This window comes from Sus scrofa, chromosome 4, assembly GCF_054392235.1.
Source record: "Sus scrofa isolate SSC_HxYL_T2T_F1_AM1 chromosome 4, Sscrofa_HxYL_maternal_Yorkshire_Landrace_v2.0, whole genome shotgun sequence".
NCBI classification, from domain to species: Eukaryota; Metazoa; Chordata; class Mammalia; order Artiodactyla; family Suidae; genus Sus; species Sus scrofa.
Genome location: NC_139386.1, coordinates 35,785,666 through 35,803,093, shown reverse-complemented (window position 1 = coordinate 35,803,093; position 17,428 = coordinate 35,785,666). Strand labels below are relative to the sequence as shown.

At 41.0% G+C, this 17,428-nt stretch overlaps 2 protein-coding genes across 14 annotated transcripts in view; both read right to left on the bottom strand.

Annotated features, from left to right (window-relative positions):
- The window catches only part of ZNF706 (zinc finger protein 706), a 183,998-nt gene extending 172,956 nt beyond the window's left edge, over window positions 1–11,042 (bottom strand). For 12 of the 13 annotated variants that reach the window (XR_014843562.1, XR_014843564.1, XR_014843561.1 and 9 more), the window contains exons 1-4: window positions 10,862–11,042; window positions 6,848–6,984; window positions 4,844–4,951; window positions 4,368–4,412 (exon numbers count right to left, since the gene is read on the bottom strand). Coding sequence is in view for 1 of the 13 variants with exons in the window: in XM_003481371.4 (XP_003481419.1) it covers window positions 4,856–4,951; window positions 6,848–6,982 (231 nt within the window). In the remaining 12 variants the exon portion in view is untranslated. Of the gene's footprint in view, window positions 1–2,176; window positions 4,413–4,843; window positions 4,952–6,847; window positions 6,985–10,861 lie in introns of those variants that run through there. The other variant, XM_003481371.4, reaches the window with a different exon arrangement.
- Window positions 1–17,428, bottom strand: part of RNF19A (ring finger protein 19A, RBR E3 ubiquitin protein ligase) — a 1,069,816-nt gene that overhangs the window by 944,807 nt on the left and 107,581 nt on the right. The window lies entirely within an intron of this gene.

The window sequence follows — 17,428 nt, the reverse complement described above, 5'->3', positions numbered from 1 at the left end:
AATTTCAGAGATATAGGTCAAATAATATGTAGAAGCATCCTGTCTCAAAATCAAAAGATTTGCCTGAAGTTTTCAATACTGTTAGTCCAGAGGATGTCTAACTTGAAGCCAATGGTGCAGGTTTCCCTTCCTTCCTCAGTGAAAGTGTTCTATACTAACGGGCGGTACCTCTAATCCCAACTAGCCATTTCCTGTAAATCCTTTGGATGAAAGATGATCAGCAAAAACAGTCTGAATCCCAACATGGTACAAACAGTATAAAGTTTATACGAATGCCTATGAATAAAGGCAGTTCAAAGTTTTAAAATCTAGTTAATTTTAACAGATATTTAATGCTTAGTAGGTCATTAAAAAAAAAAAACCAAAATAATAGATTCAAGGCCATTAAAAGACAAACCCTGCCAGTAGCCCGTGTTCCCAATTAATGAGTTGTTAACATTTTCTGGGTATCAAAAGTTTTGTTGTAAACCTACATTTAAAAAAAGCACTTCAGGGAGTTCCTGTCATGACACAGTCATTAATGAGGTTGCGGGTTTGATCCATGGCTTTGCTCAGTGGGTTAAGGATCCAGCATTGCTGTGAGCTGTGGTGTAGGTCGCAGATGAGGCTTGGATCCCGTGTTGCTGTAGCTGTGGTGTAGGCTGGTGGCTACAGCTCCGATTCGACCCCTAGCCTGGGAACTTCCATATGCCATGGGAGCAGCCCTAGAAAAGGCAAAAAGACAAAAAAAAAAAAAACAAACAAAAAAAACCCCCAAAAACCAAAATTCAAGTCCCATTCTGAATGGGAATAAGATGAAGGTAGTGATAAAGTGAGGTACTTAAGTTTACAAAACCTAAGCCATTATAATTAACATTATATAAAGAAATAATCATGTTGTATAAATTTAAAAATGACTAGAAAGTACTGATTTTAACATAATTGCTTCTCAGTGTAGATATGTCCATATGGACATAAATACATGATTGAAGTCTATCACTATATGCAGATTTTAGAGCCACACTGTGTACCAAAAATTAAACTAAAGAATGGCTATTCAAAAACAAAAACAAACAGGTGTTCCCTGATGGCCCAGCAGTTAAGGATTTAGCACTATCACTCCTGTGGCTCGGGTTCAATCCCTGGCCTGGGAACTTCTGCATACGGTGCGCACGACCATAAAACAAAGAATGTCAATGACAAAAGCAAAAACAAAAAAGATGGTAACTTAGTCAACAGCTCATCCAAAGACCATTTAAAGTAGAAGACATTTAATTTTCAGTTTACTATGGTAATCCACAACCAATAAGGATAGGTTGAACTTTCATTAATAAAACATCCATTTTTCAGCCAAGTAGAGATGTTTTATTAAATCTACACATTGGAAGCACTTAAGATTTTTCTGAAACTTTCCAACAGATAAAATTAAGCTAGCCTGAAAAGATTTCAGAAGGTAAAGCCACAGTAAACACAACCCCCTAGTGTTGACTTTCACTGCTATACACTCTTAAAAAGTACGCATCTTTGACCAAAACTAAACCAGACCAAAAATTACCCCCAGAGTGAAAAACCTAGCACAAATGAATTTATGCAGATTCAGAAGTTCAAATACGACATTTCAGTTAAAGTTTGGACTGTGGATGAACACTGTATTTTAGAAAAAGGCCTCTACAGGTACGTCCTAATCCACATATTTAAAAAATGAAAAAGTTTTTGGGGGTAAAAGAGCAGTGTTTGTAAAGTGTATCTTATTTATCCTACATACATCTCAGGTTTTAATTATGATGCAATCGATCAGCTATATAGCATCTTAATATAAAAACAAAAGCATTATCTCAAATCTGAGTCAATGTCTTTAAGGACTTATCCCTTCAATTCAATCTAAGCATTTTTTGCTTTAATATTATTTTTTACATTAACAGCCAATTACTTCCCCCTTCCAACAACTTAAACTTATTCGATACAGCAAAGTTTCAGAACAATGTTTTTCTTTTTATTCTTAATAAGTATTCTACAGACCCCAAATGGACAGACTGAAAGGAAAAAACACTGAGAAATGAAAGAAATCTCTTGCCACCCTTAGAACTATCAAGTTCTATGCTCAAGAGACAATTCTGAGATGATAAATTTTTAAATAAAATAATAATGGGAAGAGGCAATATAAAAACCCCTTAAAATGTAGAAGAAATTAGACTGGTTTAGTTTTCTTTAACATCTTCTTTAATAAGACATTACAGCACACAACTGAACCCCCAGTGTGTCAGTTAAACACGGGGATGTAGATCCATATGAAGGAGAATGGAAACAAGTTTAATTTTAACCCCATTCCTTTGGCAACTAATGCAAATACAGAATACAAATGGAGCAATTCTCTCTGCATTATTTTATCATGTCCTTGAAGACACCATAACAGTTTTATAATGAACTTTGCTGCGATCTGTTAAGAATCTTCAAATTAAGTAACAAGGACATTTAAAAAACTGTAATCTTCCCCTTATAGCAGATTTAGGCCAAACAAAAAAGGGGATTGCACTAATAATCCTCACATGAAATATGAGAATTAATATTTAATTCAAGATCGATGCAACTATTTCCCTAACACTGAGATCTAGAGATAAATATGGTGTCTTCAGCTGCTTATAAAAAAGAGCCAAGTACAAGAAAAAACTTTTACTCTGAATTACAGTCAATAAAACAAATGAAAAAAAAATTAAACCAAAACGTGTGAAAGGTTTTTAAATGCTTTGTTACTAACATAAACATACATATGCTCAAAGCACTTTTAAAAACTTTTAAATTGTAATTTTTACCAGAACTTCTTTAACACCCACTATAAGCAATTAGGCAAATTCTAATGTTCCGGTAACCAACATTTTGGGAATTAACAGATATTGAATCTGAAACTTAGAAAGTTGAAATGCACAAAAAAATAACTATCTTTAAGTAAGAGTATAAGGACAGGAGTTGCTAAGAAACTATCACCATTGAAGCTTTTCCTTGGAAATATCTTATTTTAAACTTACAGTGAAGACAAACAAGGTGGGGAGAATATGGACAGCTAGAGAACAAATGCAGCGATGAGTTACAGCAGAAAGAGGGAACGCATTTCATAATCCACAGGATCAGATTTGTGGCAACTACCAGTAAATATTTGAATGTTTTTCCTATTATATCAACTTTAAAATTTAAACTGAGTTACAGCAGTTTCACTTGTAAAGTTTATAATTGGCAAAAGCAAATTAGAAGAACTCTAAAATTGGTCTTTTTTAACTGGGTAAGATTTACCTCATTCATCAGAACCAACCCACTTCCCCACCCTTTGAGCCAAGAATGTTGATACTGGCCTATTTTTAATACTTTTCTAGTTCAGATGGAAGTCATATTGTACACAGTCTTTGATTTCAGGAACCAACACAAAGTAAACTCCTAATACCAACTACTCACTTAAAAAGGAAAGGAAGGAGAAAAGTTCTAGGAATTACCTCAGCCACAAGTCATTCCAATCTTTCTATTAACATAAAATCCCTTCATAAATTGCCCAAATTGTTAATAAATTCCAAAAACTCTTTAGAAAATTATGAGTTTCAATTTCAAATTAAAGAACTGGAAGAATTTTCAAAGAATTCAGTATAACTTATAAAAGGTAGCTCTTTACCAGTTCACATACTGTTCCACTGTATCTTGTATTAAACAAAAGGCTTACTGATTACTTCATTGTAGCATAAACTCCAGAACCTAGTTTTTCAGAAGGGCTCACTGACAATCCAACCACTTTAAGGAATTTATCAGTTACCTATAGGCTATACCTAGCTGGCAGGTATAGCCAGAACACAAGTTGAACGATTCTAACCTCAAATACAGGAAGCACTCAGAGGGGAAAATGACACAAGACTGCAATAGAAGGCAGCATGTAAGACATTCGTCACCTAGGTTAGCAGCTGCCAAATAAAATCATGTGCACAAATTTAATGAAGGAGTCTGCTCTATTTTAACTAAAGAACCTACCACTGAACTGAGAAAAAGTGATAAGAATTGCACCTGCAATTCTAGCTGATGCATTCATTAGATTTTTATAAGGCAAATAATGTGGAAAGTTAGTACAGAATTTCTAGAACGATTTGTCCTGCGATGTTGTAAAATCAAAGTACTACTTTATTAAATGAGTTATTTTACACAATATGAACATCAATATAATTACAATTGTAAAAAAATTTTTATAACAAGGATGGACTGATTTTCAGATTTCCAAATCAGAGTCAACTGTACATTTACACAGAATTGTCTTTGCATGAAGCCCAAAAGGGAACAGCATAAAAATGAGTGTTTCTGTAGCCCCTTTATTTTTGCTGATCAACAGTTTGTTAGAAAAGCAGCTGCAGGTTTGTTACCTAAGGTCTGAGACAGTAGAAGAGTCAAAGGTGTCATGAATTCACCTACAAAACATAAGCAAAATTTTCAGTGAACATATGCATTGCACAAATGTGACTTAACATGAATTTCTAATGTCTAAAAGCACTCACAGACTTTAGTCTGCATCATTTCTGGAGGCAAGATCCTCAAATACTTTTGCAATAGTTATTTTCTTTAAACTGAAAACTTTCTTCCCTTCTTGGATCAGATTTGGCCAGTATCACCTCATCCCATTTTTGCTATAGTGGTAAAAACTTGGATGTTTCAAAGGCATTGAAAGGATATAGTCTGGGGAAATGGACTTTTAACAAGTGCAAAGTTAAACTTAAAAAGGGGGCAGTAATGAACTCTCATCTAGAAGATAGAAATCAATTTCACAATTACAGACATTATTAATTCTGCTCTTGTATATAACCCTAACATTAACAAATGAAAAGATGAAAAGGTCAATTACCTGTAAACAATTTTATGCCTGAACATCAGCTAATTCTGGAGGAAGTGGAGTCTTAGGATGCTTGCTCTCAAAGTGCTGCTTGAAGGTCTTAGGGTCTGGCATTTGTGTCTAATTTTAAAAATTGTGTAAAAAAAGTTAGACCTAATTCATGAAATAAAAATACGCTAACTTTCAAAATCTTGAGCCTGCTCATGACAATCATCATAAAACACTTTTAAACTCCCAGTAACAGTTGGCTTAGGTAAAAGGATCTTGCAACAAATAAATTCCTAGCATATTTCCACATTTCACATATGACGAAGGGGTGGGTCACATGGAATGAAGTATTTTTATCTGATTAAAAGTAATTAGCAGGTAACATTTACTGAGCACCTTATGTTAAGCATATTACCTAATTTCTCATAGAACCTTGAGTAATCTTAAATCGGTTTCTACTATCCTCATTTTACATGCTAAGAAAACTAAAACCTAGAGCTTAATTTGCTCAAGACCTACAGTTTAACCTAGTACTAGGTATTTCGGTTCTCAAATACTACACTTTACTGACTTACCTAGGCAAAGACCTTCAATTACTTGTTTTTTAGCACATTACATTAGATAAAATGTGGAATAAACATTTTTTGTTGAGTTTTTAAATATATAAACTACTCTAGGAGTTTTAGGAAAAAGTATTTCTTCATCAGTAATTTAGTAAAGTTTACTTTTACTTCGCCTCTTTGAAAAAAGAACTTGAAGTTGCTCAATTTCATTATTTGGAATGCATATGAACAAATTATTTAATGTAATAGATGTCCTCTCTTAATGAGATTTTATGTAGTTAGGAACTATTTCATCAGCAATGACTTCAACAGATGATGAAATTTAGTCCAGGAATTCAGTCTTATCAAGATCCCTTCCCATTCATACTACCAAGTGGGATACAGGGCTCTGGGAGTTGGAGGGGACAAGAAAAAAGTATATTGGACTAACCTCACTATGTACTTTTCCTTTGGCAGTTTTATTTACTAACTTCAAGGGTGGTAAGCTTAAACAAACAGGCAAGAAAGAGACTCTGGCCTGGCATTTAAGAAAATTTTCTTTGGAGTTCCCATTGTGGTGCCATGAGGAACCATGAGGTTTTGGGTTCAATCCCTGCCCTTGCTCATTGGGTTAAGGTTCTGGCATTGCTGTGGCTCTGGTGTAGGCCAGTGGCTACAGATCCGATTTGACCCCTAGCCTGGGAACCTCCATATGTTGCAGGTGCGGCCCAAGAAATGGCAAAAAGACAAAACCCAAAAAACTTCGAGGCAGTGCGTGGTACAGCCCAGAGGTAGACTCTGGAGCTACACTGCCTGGGTTCAGATCCCAGCTCTTCTCCATTCTAGCTGGGTGACCCTGCACAAGTTATTTAGTCCTCAATTTACTCTTCTGTGAAATGAGAATATAAACGGTTTATGTCATAGGACTGCTGTGTGAATTAATGGGCTCACAAATGTAAAACACCTGGTTCAGTGTCTGGTGCATTCTATAGCAGCTGTTATAATTATTCAACTCAAAGCACAAAAGATTTAGAAAAAAATAGAATTTTTCTAACTCTAGTTAAAGCCTTCAATGTGAATGTACTCTATTCAGTTTCGTAGACATCACAGCTATGAATTTAGTGAAGAAAAAAAAGCCAATTATATAACCAGAGGTATCATACATAGCTTTAAATTAAGAAGATAGAGCTGACTTCCTTATAAAGTTCAAAGTGTATTAATTACTCCTAAGAAGACATCTTGATTCTCCATGAGAAAAGAGATTTTCTTCCTTCATTCCTTTTCACTAATGACCAGAGCACCTGGCCAGAAGACCCATTAAAAAATATATATATTTGTTGAACAGATGAATGAAGATGGGTTATTAAAATAACCAGCTCTCAAATCTACTTCAAGTAAAGCATTTATCTTGCCAGGTTTGCAAAAATTTTAACCTACACAAACCAATCTCTCCAGGAGAAAGCTATTATCTGTCAATGCCCCTTACCCTACAAACAGTGCAGGTATATATTAAGGCAGCTTTGGCAGCAGCCTTTTGGTCATGTCCTTGTTTCTTCTTTTGTCCAGCTTGCTTTTTGGCATTTTTCTGCTGAGACTGAATCTTCTGCTGTCCACGAGCCATATCTAAAAACAGAATTTGAGGTATTAGAGGGAAATCTAAGAACGGTAACACTTAGAGTTGAGAAGTTCACTTTTATAAACACAGTTGAGTTCCCATCAGGGCTCAGCAGTAATGAACCCGACTAGTATCCATGAGGACCCGGGTTTGATCCCTGGCCTCACTCGATGGGTTAAGGATCCATCCTTGCCGTGAGCTGAGGCGTAGGTCACAGATGTGGCTCAGATGCCATATTGCTGTGGTGTAGGCCGGCAGCTGCAGCTCTGATTCGACCCCCCCCCCCCCCCGGGAATTTCCATATATTGCGGGTATGGCCCTAAAGGGGAAAAAAAAAAAAGATAAAAACAGTCATCAAAGTGTATGGATTTTTAAATTCTCATACTCAACACCACTAGAGGATAAATTGGTACAACCACTGTAGAAAACTAGCTTTCTATAACCTCACAATTCCACACTTGGTATATATTCAACAGAAATGAAAATCTATGTACAGAAAAGATACAGCTCAAGAAAATTCAGAGTACCTGTTTCCAAAACTGGAAACAATCTATATACCTGTTAATAGAAAAATGGATACATAATTTGTGGTAAATTGATACAAAGGAATACTATGCAGCACTCAAAGAGGAGCTATTGTTACAAGTAACAACATGGTTGTATCTCAACATTAAAGGAAAGAAGCCAGATACAAAGAACATATGTTGTATCAAGTTGAAAACAGGCAAAGCTAATCCAGGAAGTAATGCTAGGGAAAAGGGGCATTTGGGGGAATGTGGGGGTTTATCTTGATCTGGGTAATGGTTACACAGGCACATTCACTTATAAGAAATCATTGAGCTATATATCTAAGATTTGTACACTTTTCTATATGTGTGTGATCTTTTAAGTTTACCAAAGACAATTTAGCCCTTTCCTCCGTCATTTGATGGTTTTGCAAAGGTACTTTCCCCTTCCAGAATTCACTGCTGTGACTTGAGATTCTTACAATTTGAAGAGTTCCTGCTGTGGTGCAGTGAGTTAAGAATCCAATTGCAGTGACTGGGTCGCTGCATAGATGTGGGTTTGATCCCTGGCTGGGAGCAGCAGGTTAAAGGATCGTGCAGCTGTGGCTCCAGATTCAATCCCTGGCCTAGGAAACTTTCACAGTTTACTGTGTATGACAATTAAAAAAAAAGAAAAAAAAAAAAAAGGCTGTCATCTTATGCCTCTAAAGCAGCTCATAGAACAATGGGAACTGCTCTCTTAAATACTTAGGTTTCCTACAACCGTTGTGTTATCCTTTCTAAAAAATTGACCTTTGGGGGTTCCCATTGTGGCTCAGTGGTAAGGAACCTGACAGTATCCATGAGGACACAGGTTCGATCCCTGACTTCGCTCAGTGGGTTAAGGATCCAATGTTGCTGTGAGCTGTGTTTAGGTCACAGACGCAGCTCAGATCTAGCGTTGCTGTAGCTGTGGCCCAAGCCAGCAGCTGTAGCTCTCACTTGACCCCAAGCCTGGACACTTCCATAAGCCATGGATGCAGCCCTAAAAAGACAGAAGGAAAAAAAAAAAAAAGTGATCTTTGTAGGATGCTAGACAAATTATTAAATAAGATTAAGGGTAACTTTAAAAAAATTAAAGACACTGCTTTTTACTACTGATGATCTGAAATGAACCTAAATGTGCTAAAAAAATTAACGGAAAAAGGCTACTTTTACAAAGGCTTCTTTTAGGTAATATAAGTTAAACCTCTTCATAAAAGGCCTAAAATGGAGTCTGTCTCTTTTTAAATACTTTAAAACTGGATCTAAATAGAATTCTTATGTATAGTTTTGACTAGCAGTGAAATTAACTTTAAACTTTTAAATCACTGCAGGACATGAACTCACAACGAATCTACAACTTCACCAAAAAAGAATGCTGTTTTTTTGTTTTGTTTTGTTTTCTGACTAGAACCCTAGATAGTTAACAGATATGAGGTCAAAGCATTTCATTAAAATACCTGAGCTTCTCCCAAAAAGAAAAAGGGAAACTGCGAAAATAAATCTACTGACTGGACAGAGTCCCACCAGCATTAAACACCGAACTACAAGTCAAAATATAAAGGCCAATCAACCCTTTTCTAAAAGCCAACTAAATATTTTAACAAATTACAAAAATGTTTAGTATGCTAGTCTAATATAAGAACCCTATTCCCACCCAATAATGGTAAATAAACCCAGATGTGTTAGCTTTTGGAGAATAAACTTCCATTGTGGTTATTTTTTAAAAACCAAATCTTTATTAATTCCAAGCCAAATGGAATGATTTTTTTTTAAAAGTATATTTATGGCAGCTGTACAAACCTATTCCCATGGAAACAGATTTGGATACGTTTGTATTATTTGGATGACAGTCATGTATTCAATCTTTTTTTATCCCGATGTTTATAATGTTCCTAACATCTCAGTGTTAGAATATTTCAGTGCTCTCAGGTCTCTGAACTCTTCCACATAATGTATGCTAAAGATGTTAACATAGTGACTGTACGGATAACCTCTTAATTGTTATACACTGAAAAAAAAATTGTGAGAAGGGAAGCTACTAATTCTAGAAGTTTCTTTGATATCTAGAAGTTGTTAGCTATTTTAACATTTTCATGCAGGGATCTGTACAAAGGAATGCCATTAAATACACATTATTTTTAACTTTTGCAGTTCCAATTTCTTCTAATACATAACATTACACGATAGATTTAACCCATTTTCACTGTCATCTAACAAAAGTAACAAACAAGCCATAAAAGCTTTAATAAATACGTCTGTGGTTGCTGTTCTTATTTTTGAAATAGAAAGCCTAACATCAGGTAAAGGAAACTCAATTAGTCTAAATGTGTTAAGATCGGCCCCTAAGTTCTAACACGCTGCATTGATTTCCTTCCTGAAAGCAGAAATGCAAACGAACAAACCACCTGCTTTTGGACAGCTCAACTTAGGACTTGCTCTCAAGCCAATCGAATTTTCTACAAAACCTTAAGCAATAACTAAGCATAACTTCTCCCTGATTAAATGCGCCAAACTGTGGAGCAGGAAGTCATGTACAACCCTAAAAGTTGGTTTTTAATATAACTCTTATTTTGGACGATTCTCGGAGGGGGCTGCAAAGAGGGAAGTAACAGAGCGAATAACGAGTTCTTCCAAAACGAGGAGCTCTTATCGGAGGTAACAAGTTAAGCACTGCCCCAAAGACCCTCTTAGAACCAAAACAAATAAGAGAGGAAAAAAAAAAAAGATTTTGGATCCAGGAAGTAGGATCATCCTCCCTAAGAATGTGAAGCGAAGAGGCCCAGGCAGTGTTCAACATCCTGACCCTGGCTTTTAACTCCATCCGTTTTGGAGAGGCAGAGGATGAAAGCACCAGCCGTAAGGTCTATTTCTCTCAGCACTTCGCTGAACCCAGCTGCAGCCGGGCGCATCTTCCTTCTCGATCCGGTCTCTTCAGCCTCAGAGAGCCCCCTCCTCTTTTCTGCCACCCAGTCTCTCTCTACCCGCCACTCCCCACGGACCCCGGCCCGAGACGTGCCTCCCGGAGGCCTCAGCTGTCCGAAACCCGGCCCCTTGGCCACGGGGAGTCCCGGCCTCGAGAAACCGGCCAGCTGCTGTCGCCAGAGGGTAAGGTTACCGCTCGGCTACCGGTCTGCGACCCGGCCACCTGCAGGGCCTGGCAGGCGCCCGAGCTTCCCCTCCTTCCGCGGCCCGCGCCGGACAGGACGGGCTCGGCCGCCCCCGGGAGGCGGGGCAGGCCGGTGGCCCCTCGCGACCTGTGGTAACCCCCATGGTTCCCGCCGACCCCGCCGGCGGGCCCCCACCCGGGCTCCCGGGCGTCCTGTGCGGCGTCAGCGCCGCCCCCACAGCCGCTTACCCGGGCCGGGACAGTCTTGCGTCTGAGAGACCGCGCAGCGCGAGAGCGCCGGGGAGGTGGCCGGAGAGGAAGGGGAGCGCGTCCAGCACCGCTTCGACCTCCTCCACCCGCCAAGGAGGGGAAAAGGGAGAGCCGAGAGCACAACAGCCCGCGCCTCACACCCGCCGCCGCCGCCGCCGCCGCGCGCGCCCGCCGCCGCCTCAGCCTTGGGGGAGGCCACTACGCCTCGTGCTCGCGCACGCCGCGCTGCTCTCCCAGTCGCCCCAGCGCCGCCCGCTTCTCCCTGCTCCCGCCCACTCGCCTTCCTGCTGAGGCCTCCTCCCCGCCCCCACTCTCTAGCGCGCCTGCCCCTCTTCCGGCCGCGCGGGCCAATGGCAGCGCGCCCCTATTACATAAGTGGAGAGGCGGGGCCTGCAGGCTGAAGGCGGCCCCTCAGAGAAGGGAACTGCAGGGGACGTCGCGCTCTGTCCTCTGTGCCCCTCCCCTGCCGCGTGCTCTCTCCGGGCGGCTTTAGCCGGCCCTGGGACCCGCGTGATCTCGGTCCTGGCTGGTGACGGCCCGCAGTGTGATTCACAAGTCGCTCGCTCACTCATTCGGGCGGTGGCCGGGCCTCAGCCCCTGCGTCCCAGGTCACGAGCCTCCCACCTCGGCGGCGCCCTCCTGTGTCCCAGCCTGGGGAGGGTCCCGGTGAGGCGCGCCAGCCCCGCGGCGCTAAGGGTCGCCGACCCGGGAGCCCGCCACCCAGGCGCACTGCCGTCCCCGCCTCCTGTGAGGCCCGGGCGGGCTGGTCGGCCCTTAACTGGGACGTGCAGCCTTTGTTCGCTCACCAGCTGCCCTTTACCTCGTTTCCGGGGAAACCCTGGTTACTCTACGAATCTGGGAATTTTAGAGAGTTCAAGATTCAGGCCTGAGTGTCTCGCTGAAAATTGCCGGCCAGGCCTCCCTGACCATTTTAGTCTAACTACTTAGCAGTTTAATCAATTGTTACTATTTGGGGGAATGGTGTGTGTGTGTGTGTGTGTGTTACTTGACTTAGAGGCCACGACGGCTAATTTCCAATATGTGATCAAGAGCATGGCGATTTAGTAATTATTAAATCTGTTTATCTGGAAAGGCCTTTTAGACCTTGGCTTTAGTCTGCTGCTTCCCTCCTCCCCCCTCCCCTCGCCTCCGCCGCCGCCACCCAACACACGTTTGTTTCAAATTAGAACTACAGATGCAACAACAAAGGAACTCTTGGCATTTGACATTCTCACCTTGCCTCCGCTCTCCTAATTTATCTGTCAGCGCCCAGGAAATGGTAGTTGAATGTAAATACATGGCAAGTTACTAGGATAACTTGGGTGGACCGGGGTATATATATCACAGAATTGTTGAAAATAGCCAGGGAGGAGTTAACTGCTTAATGAATTTGGGTGGCATACAACTTGTTCAGTCGTTCCTTTTCCTCCCCACTTCAGGTCCTCTCACTTTTCACACCCTCCCTTCCATATTGCAGTTTTAAACGACAGGTTCAAATTTTAATCTCTCTCCAGTGCTCAATTGTAAGCTCATTTTCGCCGCTGCATACCCAGTGCTTAGCAGTATATGAAATATAGTAGGGGGTGAGTAAATGGCTATTGATCAGATTAACTGATGTGTATCAAGAAAGCAGAACTGGGAGTCCCCATCGTGGCGCAGTGGAAACAAATCCCACTAGGAACCATGAGGTTTCGGGTTCGATCCCTGGCCTTGCTCAGTGGGTTAAGGATCCAGCGTTGCTGTGGCTGTGGTGTAGGCCCGCAGCTGTAGCTCCGATTGGACCCCTAGCCTGGGAACCTCCATATGCCGCGGGTGCAGCCCTAAGAAGACAAAAAAGAAAAGAAAGCAGAACTTATCGATGTATGAAGCCATAGCTTAACTATTAAGTCACCATAACTGTATAATTATATTAACCTGGCTAATAGGAAGGAAGCACATGAGGCACTTGGGAAACCTAAAGACAGGAAATTGGAAGAGCTGTGTTTCTCTAGTCATGAAAGAGACTGGACGATGAAAAGGACAGGGAAATCTGATTGGCAAAGCTGTCTTTTTAACTAGATAGGTGATTTCTGTGGTGAAATAGGATTACCATGTCACTTGTTACCCAGGCCTAGATGAAATATCTGGTAGAGCCAGTGTTTCTTAAATTTTTGAGTTGTACCTCCTTTGAGAATTTGGTAAAAGCCGTAGACTTTGCCCCCAGAAAGTTCATGTATTTATAGATTTATCCTTATTGGTAGAATTTCTTGATGTTGGTTGCTAATGACACTTTGGGCTAGATCATTCTTTGTTTGGGGGCTGTCCTGAGGACTGTAGGATGTTCGGCAACATCACCCTCTTGATGTCAGTAGCACCCCATCTCCAGTTTTGACTATTGAAAATGTCTTCAGACATTACCAAGTGTCCTCTGGGGTCAGACTCTCCCCTGGTAGAAAATCACTACCTAGAGGATATGGTCATTTTATGTGATGGTTAGGGCATTTGAAATACAAAGGGGAAAAAATGCAAAAAGGAATGGCTAAGATTCAGTATCTGTGCCGTGACAAACAGAATATGAAAGGCAGATGAATTGGCATTACTACCAGCTGGTGTCCCACTTATGTTTTAGAAATGTGACAGCAAATGGGATATGAACTCCTTAGAAGAATGTTCATACACGTTTCTAGTTTTAATCATGAATGCTACCGTATTTCTAATGTTTTTCTTCGGCCTTTCGACAATTACTCTAGGTTAATATGCAGTAAGCCTGTGCCTATTTTCTGTCTCAATCACATTCAGATTAAAGGACTTCTCTGAAGACCTGAGAGGCTTATTTATTTATTTGTATTCATGTCACGTTTTCAGAGGTGAAAGTGCTGGTGGTTAATCAATATATTACTTCTCAGATACACAGATTATTCTGAATCATTTTCCACAATGTATCTGTGACACGTAGGTTAATATCTAAATGTAGGCAAGTGCTCAGCTCGAGGGTTCATTAGAAAACAAAGGAGGTGAGGTCCAGACTCTAGAGGTCCTTCCATCGAGTGACAAATAATAACAGCAATAATGATGATAGTAGACTTAAAAATGTTTCCTTTGCTGGCTCTTCTTCCTCTACTCAATTTCTACTTGTTGAGATTTCTCATCAGGGCTGCAACCTAGATATTCTTGACTTCTCTACACTCTTAGCCCAAGGGAAAAAGTTGTAGCTTTAAATAAGGAACTTCAGATGACCCCACATTTCTATCTCCACTGCAGTCCTCTCTTTTTTTTTGTCCTTTTTAGGGCTGCACCCATGGCATGTGGAGGTTCCTAGGCTAGGGGTCTAATCCGAGCTATAGCTGCTGGCCTACACCACAGCTACAGCAACAAGGGATCCGAGCCGCATCTGTGACCCACACCACAGCTCATGGCAATGCTGGATCCTTAACCCACTGAGCAAGGCCAGGGATCGAACCCGCAACCTCATAGTTCCTAGTCAGATTCATTAACCGCTGAGCCATGACAGGAACTCCCAGTCCTTTCTTCTGATTCCAAATGGCTATACCCAAATGCCGATTTTACATTTCCACTTCAGTGTCTTATAGACATTCCATATTTAGTGCTAAATGGTATTGAATCTAAGCAGCTATTGATTGTAAGTCAAATTTATGTCAAGATTAAAAAATGGCTGCCAGTTGAAGGCATGATGCTAAAATACTTTTGATTGTTAAGACACGTGGTCTTCATTTCAGAGATGTTAAAATTGGTTTAAAAATAATGTGATGTATTAGAATAGCAACGAAAAGAATAAAATAGTGAGGGATAAACTTACCAAAATCAGTGCAAAACTTACATCCTTATTGCCAAAACTCGGCCTCTGTGCAGTGACGTCAGACTGAACCTCAGAGAGTTTTGGGTAAAGGAAAAAAGAGCCAGGCAAAAGGAAACACAGGGGGTTAAAGCCTCCAACAGCTGTGTCCTGCCCAGAAGGATTTGGTGAGCTTTATAGCAATGGTGCAAGGGCAGGATGGCTGATAAGGATCAACAGCAGGGTGGGTGCAGGGCCTGATTCCCTTAATCTGACCTCTCAGGTGGTCTCCTGATGAACTTCTGTGGTCCTGGAAGTTATCAAACTGTAGCCTTCTTTCTGGAAGGAAGAATTCTTCATCAAGTAGTTAACTTAATCCATTATTGGTGTTTTAGTTTGGGGAAGATCTCAAAAATACTGTTATTCGTATCCCTTGAGGCAGAACCAGGACCCTGCCCAAGGCGGCACTATTGTTTCTAGACTACCCCTCCCTTGTCTTCTGCATCCCCTCCCTTCCCTGATTAGCAACTGCATGAACCTGCCCTCAGGGAAGGTTCTGGAGGCTGAAGCCTATTCCCTATAAACAAGAAGGGGTGGTGGGGGGATACAAAAAGGCTTCTGTGCTCAGGAACTTCACAAAGTCCTACTTCGTTTCATTCTGAACACTAATACCCATTGTTGAAAGAAATTAAAGAAGGCCTAAATAAATGGAAAGGCATTCCATTTATGGCTATTTCCTGGATCAAAAAATATTATAGTAGTTCCCAAATTGATCTTCAGATTCAATACACTCTGCTACCAAAATTTCAGCTGACATCTTTGCATAAATCAACGAACTTATTCTGAAGTTTATTTGGAAGTTGTGAGGAACCTAGATGTGATATCATAAGAAATGTACTTGGTCTATGTCCCACTCCTGGCACATGCCTCAGAATTTTTTGAGGGATAGGAGTGTTTGTCATTTATAAGGAGCTCCTTTTGAGTACACCTGAATTTATGCTAATAAGGTAATTTAGGGTGGGGCTCCTAATGACCTAAGGCTGGGGCTGGACACCAGAAAAACAGAGTTATTAAATGATTAGAACCTTCAGCCCCACCCATTGACCTCAGGGAAGGCCTAGGGGTGGGAGCTGGAGATTACCTTTATAAAAACTTTTTTTTCTTTTGCTTTTTAGGGCCCCATGTGCAGTGTATGGCAGTTCCCAGGGTAGGGCTGAATCAGAACTGTAGCTGCAGGTCTACACCACAGCTCACAGCAATACCAGATCCTTAACCCACTGAGCAAGGCCAGGGATTGAACCTGTATCCTCATGGATACTAGTCAGATTTGTACCTGCTGAGCCACCATAAGAACTCCTTGAACAAGATTTGATTAGCTTCCCCTTTGGCGAATGGGGCATTCATGTGCCGGGAGGGTAGCACACCGCTGTTCCATGGGGACAGAAGTTACCTTCTGGACTTCACTCTATATACCTTTATAGTATCTTTTATAGTAGCAGTTTAAACATAAGTGAATGTTTCTCTGTGAGCTGCTCTAGGAAGTTAATCAAACTTAAGTGGGGGGATCATGGGAAACTTCCATTTAGAGCTGGTCAGTTAGAAGCATGGATAACAACCTGGATATGCAATTGGCATCTGACATGGGAGTGGGGGCAGTCTTCTAAGACTAGATCCTTAAGCTGTGGGATCTGAAATATCTCCAGGTGGATAGTGTCAGAGTTAAGTCAAATTGTAGGACACTTACCTGGTGTTGCAAAATTTCTTTTTTTTGTCTTTTTTTTTTTTTTTTGTCTTTTTAGGGCTGCACCTGCGCACCTGCGGCATATGGAAGTTCCCAGGCTAGGGGTCTCATCGGAGCTGTTGCTGCCAGCCTACGCCAGAGCCACAGCAATGCCAGATCTGAACCGAGTCTGCAACCTACACCACAGCTCATGGCAACGCTGGATTCTTTTTTTTTTGTCCTTTTGCCTTTTCTAGGGCTGCTCCTGTGGCATATGGAGATTCCCAGGCCAGAGATTCATTTGGAGCTGTAGCCGCTGGCCTACACCAGAGCCACAGCAACGCGGGATCCGAGCTGTGTCTGCAACCTACACCACAGTTCATGGCAACGCTGGATCCTTAACCCACTGAGCAAGGCCAGGGACTGAATCTGCAAGATCATGGTTCCTAGTTGGATTCGTTAACCACTGAGCCATGATGGGAACTCCCAAATTTTCTTGATATTTGGGAAACCTACATATGTAAGGTCAGAAGTGAAGCAGTGTTGTAGTGAAGTAAGTGTGGAGAGTAGAGGAGACACACAGAAGTGTGTGTCCTTCCTCACACCAGGATGGCCCCAAAACAATGTGAGGAACAAAGCTAGAGGATGTACGCTTCCCAATTTCAAGACTACAAAGCTACAGCCATCAAGAATGTGGCCCTGGCATAAAGACAGACATAGAGATGAAAGGGATAGAAATGAAAATCCAGACATCTTCACATTAATTTCAAAATAGGGGCCAGGAAAATTCAATGGGAAAGGAGATAGTTCTTTCAACAGATGGTACTAGGACAACTGGATATCCATAGGCCAAATAATGAAATTGGATCCCTACCTTGGACTATATACAAAAATTAATCACCAATGGATCACAAACCTAAGTTTATGTGATAAAACTATAAAATTCCTAGAAGAATAGACAGGAATAAATCTGCATCAAAACTTTCTTAGATGTGACACTTAAAGCATTGATGACAAGGAGTTCCCATTGTGGCTCAGTGGTTAACGAATCCGA